This window comes from Trichosurus vulpecula, chromosome 8 (assembly GCF_011100635.1).
Source record: "Trichosurus vulpecula isolate mTriVul1 chromosome 8, mTriVul1.pri, whole genome shotgun sequence".
NCBI classification, from domain to species: domain Eukaryota; kingdom Metazoa; phylum Chordata; class Mammalia; order Diprotodontia; family Phalangeridae; genus Trichosurus; species Trichosurus vulpecula.
The window spans coordinates 209,838,938-209,857,049 of record NC_050580.1 but is presented as its reverse complement, the minus strand read 5'-3'; the positions used below and the strand labels follow the sequence as shown (position 1 = coordinate 209,857,049).

The 18,112-nt window shown below is 39.4% G+C and overlaps 1 protein-coding gene across 1 annotated transcript in view; it reads left to right on the top strand.

Moving 5' to 3' along the window:
• Positions 1-15,943, top strand: part of ATG14 (autophagy related 14) — a 67,922-nt gene extending 51,979 nt beyond the window's left edge. Inside the window, exons 6-10 of the mRNA XM_036734984.1 lie at positions 6,778-7,007; positions 9,381-9,498; positions 9,956-10,046; positions 10,138-10,223; positions 13,126-15,943. Coding sequence (XP_036590879.1) covers positions 6,778-7,007; positions 9,381-9,498; positions 9,956-10,046; positions 10,138-10,223; positions 13,126-13,432 — 832 coding nt within the window. The 3' untranslated portion in view covers positions 13,433-15,943. The remainder of the gene's footprint in view (positions 1-6,777; positions 7,008-9,380; positions 9,499-9,955; positions 10,047-10,137; positions 10,224-13,125) is intronic.
• Positions 15,944-18,112: the final 2,169 nt, after the last annotated feature.

Sequence of the window (18,112 nt, the reverse complement as noted above, 5' to 3'; positions counted from 1 at the left end):
GCTCAATTCTCCTAGATTGTTTGCTGTCCTAGTTAGTGCTTCTGCTTTCTCTCCATTCTGACTGCTGCTGTTTGTAGCTCTCACTGCTGGGTCCATAACTACCAGCCTCCCTCCCTCCCTCAACTTATCTCTTTTCTTTTCCATACTCTGGTTTATTTCTCAGGTCCTGACTGCTCCAGAATTCTGAAGTCATTAAAAGTCTGGTGGATAAATGAGATTTACTTGTTTAGAAACCAGAGTACGTTTGTATTTAGAGTAATGCTATAGTCCAATTTAATGAATTCAACTCTGGGTAACAGTTCTTCACTTTAAAGCACAAGTCACAAAAGAATTTATTTTATTTCATCTTGTATTTTGTTTCCTAATTGTCCGATGCAGTTGTCTTTGCCCTTCTCTTCCTTTAACAGCATTCTGCTACTTTAGACAGCACGGTCATGTGATGTGTTTCCTGTAATGTGCTGAACAAAAGGAAGGGCCCACTTTATCCAGATAACTTCTTTGGCTCACTTAGGTTACCTTCACCTAGGATTTACTTATTAATGGGGCAGAGAGGTAGGAATGACCTAACACAATCAAGAAGGAACCAAATGATAACACATATTTGTTTTGGGTTTTTATAGTATTTAATTTTTTTCCAATTACATGTAAAGACAATTTTTAACATTCGTCATTTTTTTAATTTTGAGTTCCAAATTTTCTCCCTCCCTCCACCACCTCCCCCCCACTCTTTAAGAGTAAGCAGTCTGACAAAGGTTATATATGTGCAGTCATGTAAAACATATTTCTATATTAGTAGTGTTGTGAAAGAAGAAAAAGACCAAGAGTAAAAAAAACCACCAAAAAAAAGTGAGAATAATATATTTTGATCTGCATTCAGACTCCATAGATCTTTTTCTGGATGTGGATAGCATTTTCCATCGTGAATCTTTTGGAATTGCCTTGGATCATCATATTTGCTGAGAATAGCTCAGTCATTCATAGGATAACACATACTTGTGCTCCACACTTTTTTCTTTTAAAAAAAATTTTTTTACTGTTAATTTATCTTAAAGTCACTCTTTTTTTTCCTCTTTTCAAGTAACTGACTGTGACATCTACTGTATTGGCTTGGGACCAGCCATCAGATGCAGTTCAAAAAAAATACAGAGTAGGCTTCAACCAGGACAGCACCATATATTTTCCATTTCTGGAGGGTTACTTGACCAGAGTTAATTGGTACAAAACACTGGAGTGGTGTGGGGGATGGGGTACAGAAATGAGGCAATCTGCATTGGTAGCTGTCAGCAGAGGAGTTGACAGTGATGAATAGGTGGCCTGGCTTTAAATTGTTTCCTTCTCCTAGATCCTAATGCAGACTGCACTGTCATGGGTTAGTGTCAGAATGAGCTTTCCATCCTAGAGCTCCTGAATGAATGTGGTCTCCTGCCCTTCCCACTTCTGGACATGGACAAGTTTGGCTCTGTGCAGTGTAATGATAGAAAGTCACTCATTTTCTACGTAATAACTATCAAGAAACCTAACATTTCCATCAACAAAGCAGAACAAAAAGGGAATTGCACATGAATCTGTGAGTCTTCTGTCATCTATAAGTTTTTCTCCTCACACATATCTTGGGTTGTTTTTTGTATAATTCAAATATAACTAAGTATTTTCAAAACTGCTGTGGTTATCCTCTTCCCCCTTAATGATTCATGGCCCCTATTTTCTTTCCTTTTTTTAATATCATAACCCTCCAACATTGCCCCCCCCAACAACCTTACCATCCCAAAAAGTAAAAGCTCTCCTTTGTAACACATAAGAGTCTCGAAAAACTAACCCATGAATTACCTATGGCTGAAAATGTAGATCTGTCTAGTTGATCCACTGTCTGCCCAAAAAATGGGAATGATTTATTGTCTGACTTCTAAAATTGGGGCTGTGGTTCTTAAGTCTTTCAGATTTGTTTTTCTTTACCACGTTGTGGTCTTTGTGTAAATTGTTCTGCTTCTGCTCACTGCCATTTCCATCTGTATTAGACTTGTATTAACTAGTCTTTCCAAATTTCTCAGAATCTGTCCCTTTCATAATTTATTATAGCATAGTAAAATCCCACTACATTTGTATATCATAAATTGTTTAGTAATTCTCCAGTTGATTGGCACCCATTTTCTAGTTGTTTTTTTTTTTTGTCATGACAAAATAATTGCTATAAATGTTTTTATGTTTATGGGCCCTTTTCCTCTGCCTTTGATCTCTTTGGCAGGTATGTCTAGTAGTTACATTGTGGGGTTAAAGGAAGGGTGTGCACACTTTCATGACTTTGGGAATTACTTACAAATTACTTTCTGGAATAGTTGGACCAATTCACAGACCAACCAGAAAAGCCCCAGAAGACCCATCTTCCCAGAGTATTTTCAAAAATTGTTATATTTCTTTTTTGTTGTCTTTGCCGGCCTGACTCTTTTTGAATCTTCATTTCTCTCATTATTGGTGATGTGGAGCATTTATTCATATGGTTTATGATAAGCTCTCCTTGCTTTTGAAGCCTGACCATATGCTCAGACACCATTTGTTGGTTGAAAGGGATTCTTTTTCTTCTGCATTTGAAATCACTCATTTATATCTAGGCTTCATGTCAGGTCTTTATCAGAGGAATTTGCCACAAAGACTTATTTCCTCCAGATGACTATTTCCCTTCTAATTCAATTGCATTTCTTTTCTTCAACAACCTTTCACTTTTATATAATCAGAATTAATAATTTTTATCTTTTGGGACTCTGTCTCTTCCATGGTCAAAGACTCTTCCCCTAATCATAGTCTTGAGACAGAGCTCCTTCCCTGCTTCTTAATTTATTTAGATGACCTTTGAAATCTAGGTCTTGTTTTCACATGGAGCTTACTATGGTATATTGCTTGAGATACTGATCTAAACCTAATTTCTGCTAGTCTGCTTTGTTAAATAATGAGTCTTTATTCCCAAAAGCTGGTGTCCTTCATTTTATCAAACATTATGGTGCTAATAATAATAATAATAGTCTTTACTGGGCCCTGATTGTAGCAAGTCGCTGGGCAAGTCACTCAACCTCTATTTGCCTAAATCCACTGGAAAAGGAAATGGTAAAACAGCCCTGTATCTTTGCCAAGAAAACCCCATCTCTCATTTTTTGCAGAAGCTATTCCAAAACTGTCATTCTTCCTCAACCTTCCCACTGCATCCCTTACCCCAATGCCCTCAGCAAAGGACCCAATTGAAAAATTGAGGTCATTCAGTTGTCTCTTCTTCCCTACTGATTATCTCCTGTCTCTTCCTTAACCTTGTAACAACAATGTTGCTATTTGCCACTACTGTGGCTGTATAAGGCCAATAACACCAGCACACAGGAGGGCTGCTAGAACAGGTTCTTTGATCTGCTTTTTTAAGGAAAGCAATTTTAAGGGGTTTACAATCTCACTTTAATTAAACATACATACATATACATAATTATATGTGCATATATATAAAATTAAACATACATATTCACTTAATTCAAGGGAAAAAGTCAGCACCCTGAACTTCAGAGCAAATACAAACAGAAAATATGAACAGAGCAAATAACACAAATCAATAGACAGGCTTCTAGCTGTCTGACCAAAGGTATGCATACATAGTTACCAGAGAGAAAAGCACCAACCTCTGGGTTTTCAAAGCCAGGGGGCTCCTTAACATCTACCCAGAGTCTTCACACCAACACCCTTTCAAAGAGTGATCCCCAAACAAAATGCTAACCTCAGAGTATATATACACTTCTTCAGGGTCAGCAGAGTTTCACATCTCTCAAGGACTTCACGCTTCTCATGACTTAATTAGCAAAAGGGTGTGGGCCTTCCCACAAACAAAGGCAAGACTCAGTCAAAGCCACTTGATTGCCTTAGTGCTGAGAAGAACTCCAAAAGAAAAGACAACCAAAAGTCCTACTTTGTTTGCCCTTACAAACCTTTCTCATCTGAAGAACAGCTAAGGCAAACCCCTCTGCAAGCATCCCTGATCCTGCCTGTTCCATCACATTTTTCCCAGAAGATTGCCCCCTCTTATCATTCCCACTCCCTACTAGCTGTTTCCCTACTGCCTACAGACACATCCATGTCTCCTCAATCCTGAAAAAACCCTCACTTGATCTGACCATACAACAGTAGTTGTCATCCTACATTTCTCCTCCCTTACTTAGCTGAACCTCTGGATCCTGTGCAATATGAATTCCAACCTCCTTATTCAGTTGAAGCTGCTCTCTCCAAAATCACCAAGGATCTCTTAATCTCCAAATCTTGATGTGCATCCTTCCTAACTTGTCTACAACCTCTGATGTTGTTGTCAGACAGCAAACATTTTTTTTACTTGCATTCCATAAATATATTTATATGCAATATAAAATATGCATAATATGCAAATAGAATAGCAATGTAATCTTGTACATCTACATGAATATGTAAAACAGCATTAACTTCTTGTTATATATTTACGTGTATTTCTATACATATTTTTATTTTTTATTCTTGCATCTTTTATTATTCAATATTTTTAGTTTTCAACATTTGATTTCCACAAGATTTTGAGTTACAAATTTTCTCCCCATTTCTACCCTCCACCCCACCCCAAGATGGCATATATTCTGATTGCCCCTTTCTCCAGTCTGCCCTCCCTTCTGTCACCCCATTCCCCTCCCCATCCCTTTTCCCCTTACTTTCTTGTAGGATAAGATAGATTTCTATACCCCATGTCAGCAAACATTAAGTACCTGCTACATGCCAGGCACTGGACTGTGCTGGGGATACAAAGAAAGGTAAAAGACAAGCCCTGCTTTCAAGAACCCCCAGTCCCATGGGAGAGGCAACATACAAATAACCATGTGAAAACAACATCTGTACATATGGAGCCTTTCTTTTTGTCATTGACCACTGGGCTACGTGCCTGGTAGTGAAATTTTACAGTATAATTTGAGATCTGGAAGTGTTCTCCTATCTTACTGCATTTGGTAACATTTCTAGAACTTTATGAGAGGCCATGAGGGGCAAGATTGAACTTCTTTACTTTACTCCTGTATTTATGGCAAACTACAGTATCTTTGCCAAGAAAACCCCAAATGGGGTCACAAAGAGACACGACTGAAACAACTGAACAAACAAAAATTTCCACCAAAGGGTACCTCCCTATAAATTCTAGTTGTTGAATGTTAAGACGTGGAAGTAACTTAAAAGATTTTGTTTAGGGATATCCTCAAAGCAGTAACCTGGTTCTGCATTTATTACTTCAGAATTTTCATCTGATTAGACTGCATATATGCTGATTTTAGGATTATACTTATCTTAAGCGGCGTTTTGGATTTTGTTTTATTTTCAGCTTCAATATACTTTCTGGCCCCCCACACCCTGACCCTGCTGTGGTTAAGACCATAGAAGGACAGGGTAATATCCTTTAGGATTTAAGAATTTGGTAGAACTTTTAACACTTTGTGTGGGGGTTCGTGGAAGGAGATGGTCCAGGGCTGTGGGTGCTCCAAGGTCAACTCAATTCTGTTCATTCTTGCAGGGATCTATGTAACCTAAACATTACCTCCAGTCCAATATTGCCCTGTTATAGTTTCCTTTGCCTAAATCTCACTTTACCTCCCCCCAGTAGATCCCATATGAACATTCCTCTTCTGCCAATGCGTACTTGATCATTAATGAATACATTCTACCTAGAGGCATGGACATCAAATCCCCCTTGCTGAAAGGTTCTAAAACTTCTCCCCAACTTCTCATTTACTAGGCCTGCCCAGTTTTCTCGCCTTCCTTTCTTCTTTTTAACTTTAACCTGTTTAGTGTTACATAGGCAAGGGAGTGATGGATTTAAATAGAGTCACGGTACTTGGGTTCAAAACTGAGCTCTGCCACTTACTACCTCTCTCACCTGGGAGGTTGAACCCGGTTGACTTTTAAGGTCACTTTTCCCCCTGAAGATACAGGATTCTATGATCCAGGCATTGACCCATTCTGAGGTTCACCTCTTTACTGTGTGATATCTTTTTCAATAACCTTGAGATTCACCATCTCTGTAAACAAAAGTTCTCGTGCACTGTTTTACCTATAACTGTGCTTCCAGTTGAAAATTCCTCCTATCAAGACTTTTAACCCCACTTAAAGCAGTCTTCCTCCTAATCCTAATAAGGGAATCTTTCATTATTCAAATTTTAATTTTGACCATCTCCATAAATTTATACATCAAATTGCTGGCATTAGGTTGTATTTCTTTCATGAATTTTAACATTTTTGGTGCTTTTTAAAAAAAAAATATTCCTCAGCAGAGAAGGTTTGTGTCCAAGTAGGAGCCTTCTGAAGGACTCTACCTTAACATAAAAGGCACCCCCTAGTATACGAGTATAGGTAAATCTAATAGCTCTCTGTTCAACTGACAGAATTATAAGTTTTCTCTCTTTTTAAAATATTTATGTGTACCTGAAATTTGATAGCATATCCAAAAGTTGAGAAAGTTGTAAATAAAACATTCATGGAATGTGAAATAATTCTTTATAACTCAAAGACTGAAAAGTGGGAATTAGTCTTAGTTTTTTGTAAATGTGTAAATGTTCCAGCATATGTCATTTTAACAGTGTTTTACTTCTTCCCCAATTATATGTAAAAGCAATTTTTAACATTCATTTTTTTTAATGTTGAGTTCCAGTCCCTGAGATGGCAAGCAATTTGATCTAAGTTATACATGTGCAATCATGCAAAACCTATTTCCATATTAGTTGTCCAACATGTACTTTTCCTAATTTTCAGAGATCCTGCAGATATCGCTTCAGAGAGTGACACTGCCATGACCTCCAGCACTGTGAGCAAGCTTGCAGAAGCCCGGAGGACTACTTATCTCTCTGGGAGATGGGTTTGCGATGACCACAATGGAGACACAAGCATTAGCATTGCAGGGCCCTGGATTAGTCTCCCCAACAATGGAGACTATTCTGCTTACTACAACTGGGTAGAAGAGAAAAAAACAACACAGGGACCTGGTAAGAGACAGAATGTTTTCTCTTGAAAAACTTTAATAAATTCTTAAAAGTTTCCAAACTTTTTAAGTTTGGAGAAGAAGTGTGTATTTGGAGAAGAAAATGTATATTTCTGTGTTATTATGTAGCTTTTGCTCTGGTAAGGTAGCAAAATTATGAAGCAGGCCAAAATGGAGCTAAAACTAAATTGAGAATGTCATTATTAATATTTTAATTCTTCTTAAGGTCCTGCAGTTTCCTTGATAGGGGAAAAAAAACCCTAGCCCTTTAGTAAAAAGAATACTTGTGCTATGCAGAGTTAGTTGGGGTTTTTTGTTTTAAAAAAAAGATCTCAGCATTTGAAATTCAGTGTGTTATACTTCATTTCCTGTTCTCACTAAAAAAAAATAGGAAACGGCCATTAGACTCTCCCCTTCCATAAGGATTTGGACTCAGAACTCAGGAAAATCAGAGTTCAAATCATGCCTCACAGACAGTTACAAGCTGTGTGACCACAGAGTAAGATAGCTTGACAGGTAAAAAATGTTAGAAAGCAGCAAAGAAGAGGACAGCACAAAGCCAGGCATATGGAGCTTCCTGGAGCTCTTAGAACCACCTCTTACAATAACAAGGTGAGAATTGCTGACATTTATGGTATTTTCAGGCTTACAAAGTGCTTTTTACTTTTTTTTACATTTCTGTGTTCTCTATGGCCTTTGATCTTTACCATGGCCCTGGGAGAGAAGTGCTTGTATTATATCCACTTGATAGTTGGAGAAACAAGCCTTGAGAATTGAAGTCAGTTGCTCATGGTCACACAACTTGTGTCTGAGGGGCAGGACTCAAATTCAAGTGTTCCGGGCTCCAAATCCAGGACTTTATCCATGCTGTCACCTTAGAAACATGCTGGGGAAGGGAGAGAGTCTAGCGCCCTTTTTCTGTGCTCCCCTTGATGCTAGCCCCCAATGATAGTTAACTGAATATGATAAATTCCTCTATCAACCTGATAACCTTGAGTAAAAAGACAAAGTGGCTAGAGCACCAGGTATGGAGTGAGGACACTAGATGTGGGACTCTGGGCACGTCACTTCTTATTCTACCTGCTTCATTTTCGTCATCTGTAAAATGGGGGTGATAATAGCACCTCCCTCCCAAGGGTTCTTGTGAAGATCAGATGAGACCATGACTGTAAAATGTCGAACACAGTCCCGGGCACATAGGAAGCTCTATATAAATGTTAGCCATTAGAAAGGAGTGAAAATGACCATTCTCATTATCTCAGGGGCACTTAAGATCAAAACAGCACCTTCCTCACAAGGTTGTTGTGAATCTGTCATGTGAAATATATACAGTGCTTTGCAGACCTCTCTATGTGAGGCCTTTACCGGTCACCTCAATGGCTGCTGACCTCCTCCTCAGACTACCTTCTTTCTAACTCCTTTGTATTCATTTGAATTTATCATTTCCGTGCAGGATATCCCAAAAGTCTTTCGTGTACTTTCAAGCCCTTAGAGCTAATTCTGTACATGGTTACATGTGGTATTGTTTCCTTGTTAGAACATACTATGCTCCTTGAGAATAAGGATTTATTTCATTCGTTGTACTTGTAGCCCCTGGACCTACCTAGCACAGTGCCTGGAGCATAGCTATGCTTAATCAAAGAATCAGGCCCATTAAACTTTTATACCAGTCAGTCATTCAACAAGTATTCATTAACTAACAATTAGTAATCAGTCCCTCAGGCAGCATGAGTGGTGGATAGAGACCAGACATCCACTTCAGGGTGACTTGGGTTCGGATCCTTTTGTTGTTATTCTGTAGTTTCAGTCGTGTCTGACTCTCCATGACCTCATTTGGGGTTTTCTTGGCAAAGATACTGGAGTGGTTTGCCATTTCCTTCTCCAGCTCATTTTACAGATGAAGAAACTGAGGCAAACAAGGCTGAGTGACTCACCCAGGGTCACACAACTAGTACATGTCTGAGGCCAGATCTGAACTCATGAAGATGAGTCTCCCTGACTCCTGGCCCAGTACTATCCACTGAGCCACCTATTCACACATACCCCTCCCACACACGCCCACACCCTCCTTCCTCCCCACCCCCCACCCCCCGGAAATATTGTGTGACCCTGGTTAGGTTAACTGAACCTTTCAGCGTGCCTAGGACTCTTAAGTGACAGAGTAGCTCCTGACCCACACTGGTAGGAAGGGCTCCCTAGTCAGGTAAATCTCAGGTCTGAACCAAAGCAGATCAGCCTGATCAGTGGATCACAAGACTGTTATGGATTAGGCAGTAAAACACGACGCCAATGTTGTGATGACAAGTTAGAAGTCATGAATGCCAGATTTAATCAACTTATGCTTTTTCCCCCTCTTGTCATCTTCTTTACACTTTAGATATGGAACACAATAACCCTGCCTACACCATCAGTGCTGCCCTGTGCTATGCAACTCAGCTTGTCAACATTTTGTCTCATATACTTGATGTAAATCTTCCCAAAAAATTATGTAACAGGCAAGTAATTTGGGTTTGGATGATGTCTGATACACTCGTTTGTTACGGGCCACATACGTTTCAATGCTATAGTTTCTTATAGTTATTCCATGCAAGTAAGATTAAAAATTTTCATTTCATTCATCTTGAATGTGGTCTAAGAAATTGTGAGACGGTGTCCTAGAATAATAAAACTGGTCATGCACAAGAATCAGTGTACACCTCATACACATAAAAGGTCTAAGGAGAATACAGATAGTTCTCTGCTTAAGAAAAAAATAGTATGCCTAAAAATAGAAAACTAATATAACAAAGATATTATAAATTTGAGACATGCTTTCGTTCAGGGTAAGTAGGTTCTCAAAAGTAAATGTAGTATTGAACTTTTGAGAACCTTGGTATGTTTCTGATTGAACCAAAATTGTCATTTTGTTTTGAGAGAGGTGCTATGCCTGCGTTCATCCTCTCTGTTTTACAGTGAATTTTGTGGAGAGAATCTCAGCCGGCGGAAGTTTACTCGTGCAGTCAAGAAATTGAATGCAAACATTCTTTACCTCTGCTTTTCTCAGGTATAGAAACTGTATTTGTGGGGTGACCTCTGACGTTGGGGTGGCAGAGTTCGCAGATACTCATTTTTCTTCTTTGTATTGCTTTTTCTAGCATGTAAATTTAGACCTATTGCACCCACTACATACACTCAGGAATCTAATGTACCTGGTCAGCCCAGACACTGAACACTTGGGCAGGTAAGAAATGATGCTCCTTTTCACCCGTATGCCAGGGTCAAAGTCTGTCCCCGTTCGCATAATGACGTCTCGCTTCAGTCTCGCCAAATTGAGAAGAATAGCTAAACTGAATGAAGTCTCTGCTTCTCCAGAACACTTGTGGGTAACCTTTGTGTGGGTCATTCACGTTCAGGCCATGCAGTATTCAGCCCCCATTCAGTCTTGACTGAACATTATGTGGGTCCATAACTCACTTGAAAAAATCTTCATTTCTGAAGAAGTGGAAACCATGAAAAAAGATGGAACTCTTTTTTTTTTTCCCCTTCTGAACATTTGGATGGATATGAAAATCTACAACATAGGGCAAAGATTGAAAAGGTTTTCATGTTCGCAGAATCTAGGAAAGGTAACTAATAATATTAGGTAAAAGAGCATCTAAGAGCATCTCACCAAATTAGAACAGTGCAGTGAATCTAATAAGGTGAAATTCAGTAAGTCATCCACTTGAGTTTTTAAAAAGTCAACCCTGCTAGCATGATCAAGTTACATGAACTTAGTAATTCTCCTTTAAAAGTTCTGGATAGACTACAAGTTCACCAATATGACACGCAGCCAAAAAAGCTAAGGTGGTCTTTGGGAGCATTAAGAGAGACCTAGAATCGAGAACACTCTAATGTGGCCTCCATTTTGAGGGTAGACTTGGGACAGTCATCTTTCATTCTCTGGACTTCACACCATGCCTCAGCTGCCTTGTCCCTCTGCCCCTGTGGTCCCTTCTTCTCACTGCTAAATCCCTCCTGGAACCTCAGTTTTAAGGAATGGCACAGAGCAGCCATCTTTCATTCTCCAGATTTCTCTGCTATACCCATTCCCAGGTGCCTGTCACTGCCCTTAGCTCCCCTTATGTGTATTGTCTTCCCATTAGAACATAAGTTCTTTGAGTGCCTACCACTACTTATTGACTTCCTTGACTCTCTTGGTCAGATCACATTGGGTACTTGTTCTGGTGCTACATTTTAGGAGGGATGTTGACAAATTGTACACATCAGAGAATGGAAGGAACTAGCAATATTTACCTTAAATAAGACAAGGGAAATATGATGGATGCCTTCAAGTATTTAAAATGCCCTCATGTGGAAGAGGGGTTATGAGACTTACTCTGCTCAAGCCCAGGAAGAAGAACTTGAATAAAGGGTAAAAGATGCTAAAATTCTTAATAAACAGAGCTGTCTAAAAGTAGGATTGGCCTTCCTGAGGAAATCTCTTCTTCCATCCCCTTGCGTGATTACTAACACCAGCCAAAAACTAACCTTGCATTACAGTAATCCAAGAAAAATAGCTTTTAGTTCAGAAGTGACCTATGCTATGAGCCACAAAGAGAGTGAGAATCTGGAACTAACCTCAGTCTTATAAGACATTTTTTCTTTGAAAGTTGCCTAGTCTCATGATACTTCAGTTTCCTCCTCCATACAGTAATGGTGTGACTAAAAAGAAATGCCATTAGATTTTAGTAAGTAATTATACGCTTTTCCCATAAGAGTTGGGATGGCTAGTTTGAGAACTGCAACAACTAACAAAATGGCACAATATGTAATCGTTTCTTTTATTAGGACCAAGGCACTTAAATGGAGTTATTAAAATGCCCCCCCCCCCAATGACAGTCTTAATAGTTTTCCTGCTCTTTTTTTAAATTAAAGTTTCATAGTTAAACTGTATGGAAACATGGAAAGTGAAACAGTCTCTAAGAAAGACTTGAAATTTGGTTCAGTGTATCACTGAAATTTTACATACATCTCAAAGAAAATGAAATCTTTGTTGTCTTCTGTTTCTGAGCTAAGGCAGAAAACACCTTCAGAAATACCTTTTTTTTTTAAAAACTTCAAAAAACTATGATCTTTCTCTATTAGGCTTAAAAACCTACAGAGAAAATTTAGCTAAATTTTTGTGCATTCATTAAATAAAGAATTGAAAAAATAAACCGAATGTCTAAGTACTAGAATAATTCTAGCATATTACTTTATGATACACCATGCATAAAGAAATTAGAACAGTGTGTGACGGAAGACTATTGAAAAGTTTTAAGATATATTTACTTGCATATCATCCCCTGTGCATTGCTCCAGTCTCTGATGAGGTGACTCCCCTGCCCCCTCTTCTTGCCAAGGCCATCCCCTCTGCATGGATCCTTCATTTGTCCCTTCCCACAACTTGCTTATCTCTCTCTCTATTAGCTCCTTCCCTGCTTGCTGCCTATAAACATACTCATGTCTACTCCATCATGGGATAAAAACTACGCACACTAGGTCCTGCGTCGAGCCATCGTCCTAAACCTCCCAATTTTCACAGCCAAATTCTTTGGGGGAGAAAAGCAAGCCATCTCCATCCATTGCTCCATTTCCTTTCCTCTCACCTTTCTTGTCTCTGCTTCACATCCTATCTATCCATGGCATCAGGTACCCAGCACAGAAAAGGCGAGCAGAGAGCTGCCATGGGGAATTGGGATGTATATTAAAACTCTTCCTGAACCTTCATTATTTGTTATAAAATGTAAGAGGCAGTGTGGCTTAATAGATAGAGGGCCTGCCTGGCTGTGTGACTATCTTGCAAGTAAGTCACTTAATGTTCCAGTGCTCCAGGCCACTCTGTAAGAGTGTAAGTTACTGGCATTACCATCCTTCATCAGTATAGGTATTCTTCCTTGCCTCCTCCTTTAAAAAAGAAAAGTTGTTGAGTAGAATTGTATCAGGTTTGTTTGTCACTTGGGTGGAGTGTGTTTATTTAGGTTTACCAATGCAAAGCTCATTTAAAATTAGGGGAACAAATATAAGACGATATGTAAAAACTACATTACATAATCATTTCTAATTTTGCACATTTTCCAGAAGTTGTGCTAAAAGGGCATGTATCTCCTGTGTTCCCACAGGTCTGGGCCCTTTGAAGTCAGCGCTGATCTTGAAGATTCCATGGAATTTTTGGATCCTGCAGCTGCTGGAGAAACAGATGAAAGTGGAGACGAGCATATAAGTGATGAAGAGACTGACCTAGGAACAGACTGGGAAAATCTGCCAAGCCCCAGGTTTTGTGATATTCCTTCCCAGCCGGTCGAGGTGCTGCAGAGTCACAGCACACAGGTATCACAGCCGGTTGCTAGCAGCAGTGCTGGGGGAATGATTTCCTCCGCTGCGGCTTCGGTGACATCATGGTTCAAAGCTTACACAGGACATCGCTAGCAAGCATCGAAGAGACAGTGATAGATCTGCATAGTGAACACTTCTCTCCCACAATGTCTAGTTTTACCTATTCAGTTAAGTAGTGCCTGGAACACAAAATAAATAAACTAATTTTTTAAAAGCAGAATTCAATTCAACAAACATTTATTAAAGTTAAACATTTTTATTTACAAAGATTGACTGTGATGATAACATTTTGTAAATTAGGTAAATTCACCCTTATGACCTGCTTCACAGCCTACATAGCCTTGGGTAAGCATTGAAGATGATGAACTTTGCACACGTGGCCAGTTCTTCTGTATTGAAGGATTATTGGGGCACTTACCACAAGAGAGAAGGAATTTGGGAAATTTGGTTTCTGTTTCATTCACAATACCGAGAGATGGTAGTTCTTAGAACTCTATAGTTTTAAAAAATAGTAACAGAAGGTTCTGTTACCTTCTCATTAATATGTAGGGAAGTGACTATATTCACACATATTTTAAAGTCGTTCTTTACTGATGAAAACTCACAACTTAAACATTTTTAATATACTTGCTAGTTCTTGTGCCCACATATTTTGTACAAAGAGCCAGTGTGTTAATTTAGAATAATTGATTGCTTTTAGAGTTTGGTTATCATGGGTTACCTTTTTTTTTAATTGAAATGAATTCATTTGTGCTGCTTTCTCAGATTATCAGAAATTTTATGTGACAGAGAGCACTTGGTCGTCATCTTTCTTTTACTACCCACACACCAAAGAAACACTGGATTTATTTTCTTTAGGACCTATAGCCACAGACAGAAGAGATAGTAGACACTTGCAATAATGTTCTAGATTTTTCAGTCTGTTTTTTTTTATATGTAGTTGTTTAAGCTCAGTTGGCTAGCTAAGAGTTCAATTCCTGCTGGCCTCACTACTGTGTGTTTTGAAATCCAAGTTCATTTCCTGTCTGTAGTGGGTCTGCCTAGTTTGTGCACTAGCTAAAAGGCCCTGTCATTAGGTGGTCACTCTGGTGGTTTCTTCCACTGCAAGATTCATTTTTCAGTGATATAATCCGATGGCAAGTGCTCCCAAGGAGGGCCATCCCACTTGTCAAGTTTCTTAGAAACCTTTATTGCTTTGAAGATGCTCAGTGACACTTCAGAAATGTAAAGTGTGTCCTTCAGAACACTGAGACTTTTTTTTTTCCTCTATCATGGAGAAAACAATTAAAAAATATTCTCTGAACAAGAGATTTTTTTTTTTCCGGTGAGATTTGGCTTGTCATTCTCTCCATGGCAATCTGTCAAGGAGATTGGTGAGGAAAAGCCTTTATTGACAAATGTGTATGTAGTTTTTAGATTTTTAATACACAAGGAAAAAAATACCCGTGAAATACCTGACATCATTGTCTTTTTTGTTTTTCTGGTGTGGTTAGGCCAAGATGCCTCAAGAGAACTAATTTTGAGGCTTGCTCTTCCCATTTCCGTTCTTTGAGGGGGTAAGGGGGGATATATATGTAGTGATACTTTGCCTCCAAACAAGAGGATGAGATGCATGATTTTTTTCCCAATGTTGATGTAATTACCACTTGGTAGAAAAACCCAGGGTGTGCTATAATTCACTTCTATCTAGGAGATCAGTCTCGGTAACCCTTTTGAGATTATTCATCCTAGGGAGCTCTGGGTGTTTTTATATAGCGGGTTTATCCACCTTTGGTTTATGTCAGAACTTGATGATTTAGGGTCTACTTTTTTTTTTTTAATAACAAATGGCAATGGTAGACTTACTTAAAAAAAAAACCAAAGACATTTAAATCTTGTTAGATGGGAGTCAAAAAGCTTTCAGACAGAAGGAACAGCTGATTAGGACCAGAGTGGAGTGGAGGATTGGCTAATTGGTGGAGTTTGGAAAGGAAGTTGACTCTAGTTGAGTACATTAACCAATAGTCAATAATCATGGTCCTCTCAATTGAGCCTACAATGAGACCATGGATGAGATAAGGCTTAGGAAACAGATTTCATCTTATGCCCTTACTCAGAGCAGTCAGCAAAACTTTAAAAACAGGGGGATTGTTGTTACTGTTAACTAGAAGCACTTTACATAGTTACAGATGATCTGATCCTTCAGTGTTCATTGAGCACCTGCTTGTTAGGCTCTCACTTCTGAGATTTTTTTTTTTCATTATTTTGCATTGACCCATCACCTAAGCGTTCTCTTACATACACATTTTAACCACTGGGTTTTTTTTTCACCCTTCTTTCTGCTTCTTTAAATCTTGTCTTATGAGGTGCAAAAAAATTTGTAAACAGTTTATTAAAAATTGAAGCTGGTATTTTTTAAAATGAAAAGCCATAGAACTTGGTATGTGTCATGTTTTTCCATTTTAAAATCATTTATTGAAACAATGTAATAGTAAAATCCACAGACACCAAAAAGGTTGTTTGAAATGGGCTGTGTTTGAGAAATTTTTTTGTAATAGAATATATAATTTTTAAAATGTTTTGCACATGTGTAAGTTAACAGGGAATAAAATTGGAGTGTCAATATTGAGTGTGATTGACTGGTTCATTTGGGGGTGATTATGAGAAAAGAACACTAAATTACTTTTTTGCTGAAAAATGCAAATAAGTCTGAAAGCTCTCTGCAGTATCGTAATATAGAAATTACCATTTACTTTGCAGCTTCCAGACTAATCACAACTAGGCACAAGTGTTTTCTAAACTGATACTGTATCACTGCAATAAATCTAAATAGTATTCTATCCAGCTATTTGTCCTTTTTCAAGTCCTGACTGTTCTTTTTCTTTCTCCTAAGATATGATGGGCAGTAAGGATTAGAATGAAACTTGATAACTCTATAGTAATCTAAGGGTTAACTGTACCTAATTATCTAGCTAAGAAAAGAACAGAGCTCCAAAGCCCTTTATAGGAAAGCATCATCAGAACAGTTGTGGAAGACCTAAGCTATTTCCCTGAGATGTATGGAGCCCTCTGAGGGTGCATGGGCCTTGAAACCTGGGCAGTTCCACATGGGCTAAAATTAGGAAGGGCTGGAGAAGGGTAACCGGAGATATGTCCTTATTATTAGATATGTCTTCCTGAAACCAAATACAAGAAATTCTTCCTAGGCTTGATGGTGATTGACACACAAACACAGCTTGTGGGAGACTGGAGGCCTAGTGAGAGCTTGATGACAAAGGTGATGTTTGCCAGGGACAAACCTGTTGCCCTGAGATGAGAGAAGTCAAAGGCAGGTGGAGGACCACACAAGATATAGGCTGATGTTGCAGTTAGCCCAAGGAGCCATTGAGCAGAATTAGCTGTTAATGGGATCATGGCCCCCATGTCCAGATTGACAGTGGACCCATTACCCAGCCCCTGGTGGTTCAGTTCAGCAGAGCATTTATGATGTCTGATGAATGCCTACATGCCTCACAATTCTATGCATAAGGAGGCATGGGTAGTGTTCCCCCATTGTTTCTGACTCCAAAGGGGAATGTTCTTAATTATGCAGGTGCTAGGTCCCTTGACTAGTGCCCAGGAATCAATATGGATGAAGATCTTATCTACTACATCTCTCAGCGCTGTAATGCCAGTGATGTGGCTTACAGCTCAGCCAACTAGGAGATCTTGCCAAAACCTCAATCCCTTAAGATAGCCTTCATTGCTAGATTGATGGATGCAAGGCCAGATTGCATATGCCTCTTTCACACCAGGCCTGACTACTGACGAACCAGACAAAACACTATGCTTAAGTTAGGTCCTGTTAGGCAGGGCCCCTCTGGTCTAGCAGAGGAAGCAGAACATGAGGGCTGGGACTGTAAGCTATCATTTCTAGCACAGACCTACTTATTCATAAACACTGCCAGTGGTGCCCTGAGGCCTACCCGGTAGGGCATGTGTTAAGTGCTGGTGCCCGTGCTTCATGCTTGCCATGCTGGGGAGCTTGAGTAGTTATGTCTGGGAATCATCTCACTTCTTCCCTTCCACTGTATGCCCAAGAATCTGATTAAATAAGGCTGGACCCTAGATTTTCTTAGGTATCTCTTGACCCTCTCTTCAGCGTAGGGGCCTTTCCCACTATGGTTGTATCAGATCTGATCGACACGACATCACCACTATAGTGGTGGATATCATTGTCCCCAGGAAGTAGAGCCTCACTGAGGTTTCCAAATACCAGATAGCCTTAGGGAAGGATATTATAGGAAGAGAGAAAAGTCATTAGCAATCACACCGTCACTGAAGCCTGGTGACTTGGTCCACCGCATTGAGGGGTTTGAGAACAGATGTGGTGATCAGCAAGGCAACTTTGTCACATGGGTTTGCTGTAGGAGGAATTGGTGTCATGAAATACTCTGGCCTCTTGTTTCCATAATTCAGAAAGCTATAGCTCACCCTTCCTGCCTCTGGAACCTAGCCTTGTTTGGTGTCAACTACATGCCTTATTTTGGGCAATTCCAAGGGTCTCCATTTGGCCCTGGCCATAAGAACTGGTATAGAGATTGCTCCAAGAGCTCTTCCCTCAGACATCCACCTCCCAAAACATCACAGGAAAACTGCTCTGCTGACTGTCAGTTAAAATGGCAGTTCTTAAAGTTGGGAAGAGGAGCCTAGTTCTCCCACATATAATCCAGTAAACATCCAAAAAGGTCATTGGGTTGAGTAATGATCAAGAAATCCAAAGAGAAGCACAAGTAAGTGCCTTCAGCTAGGCCA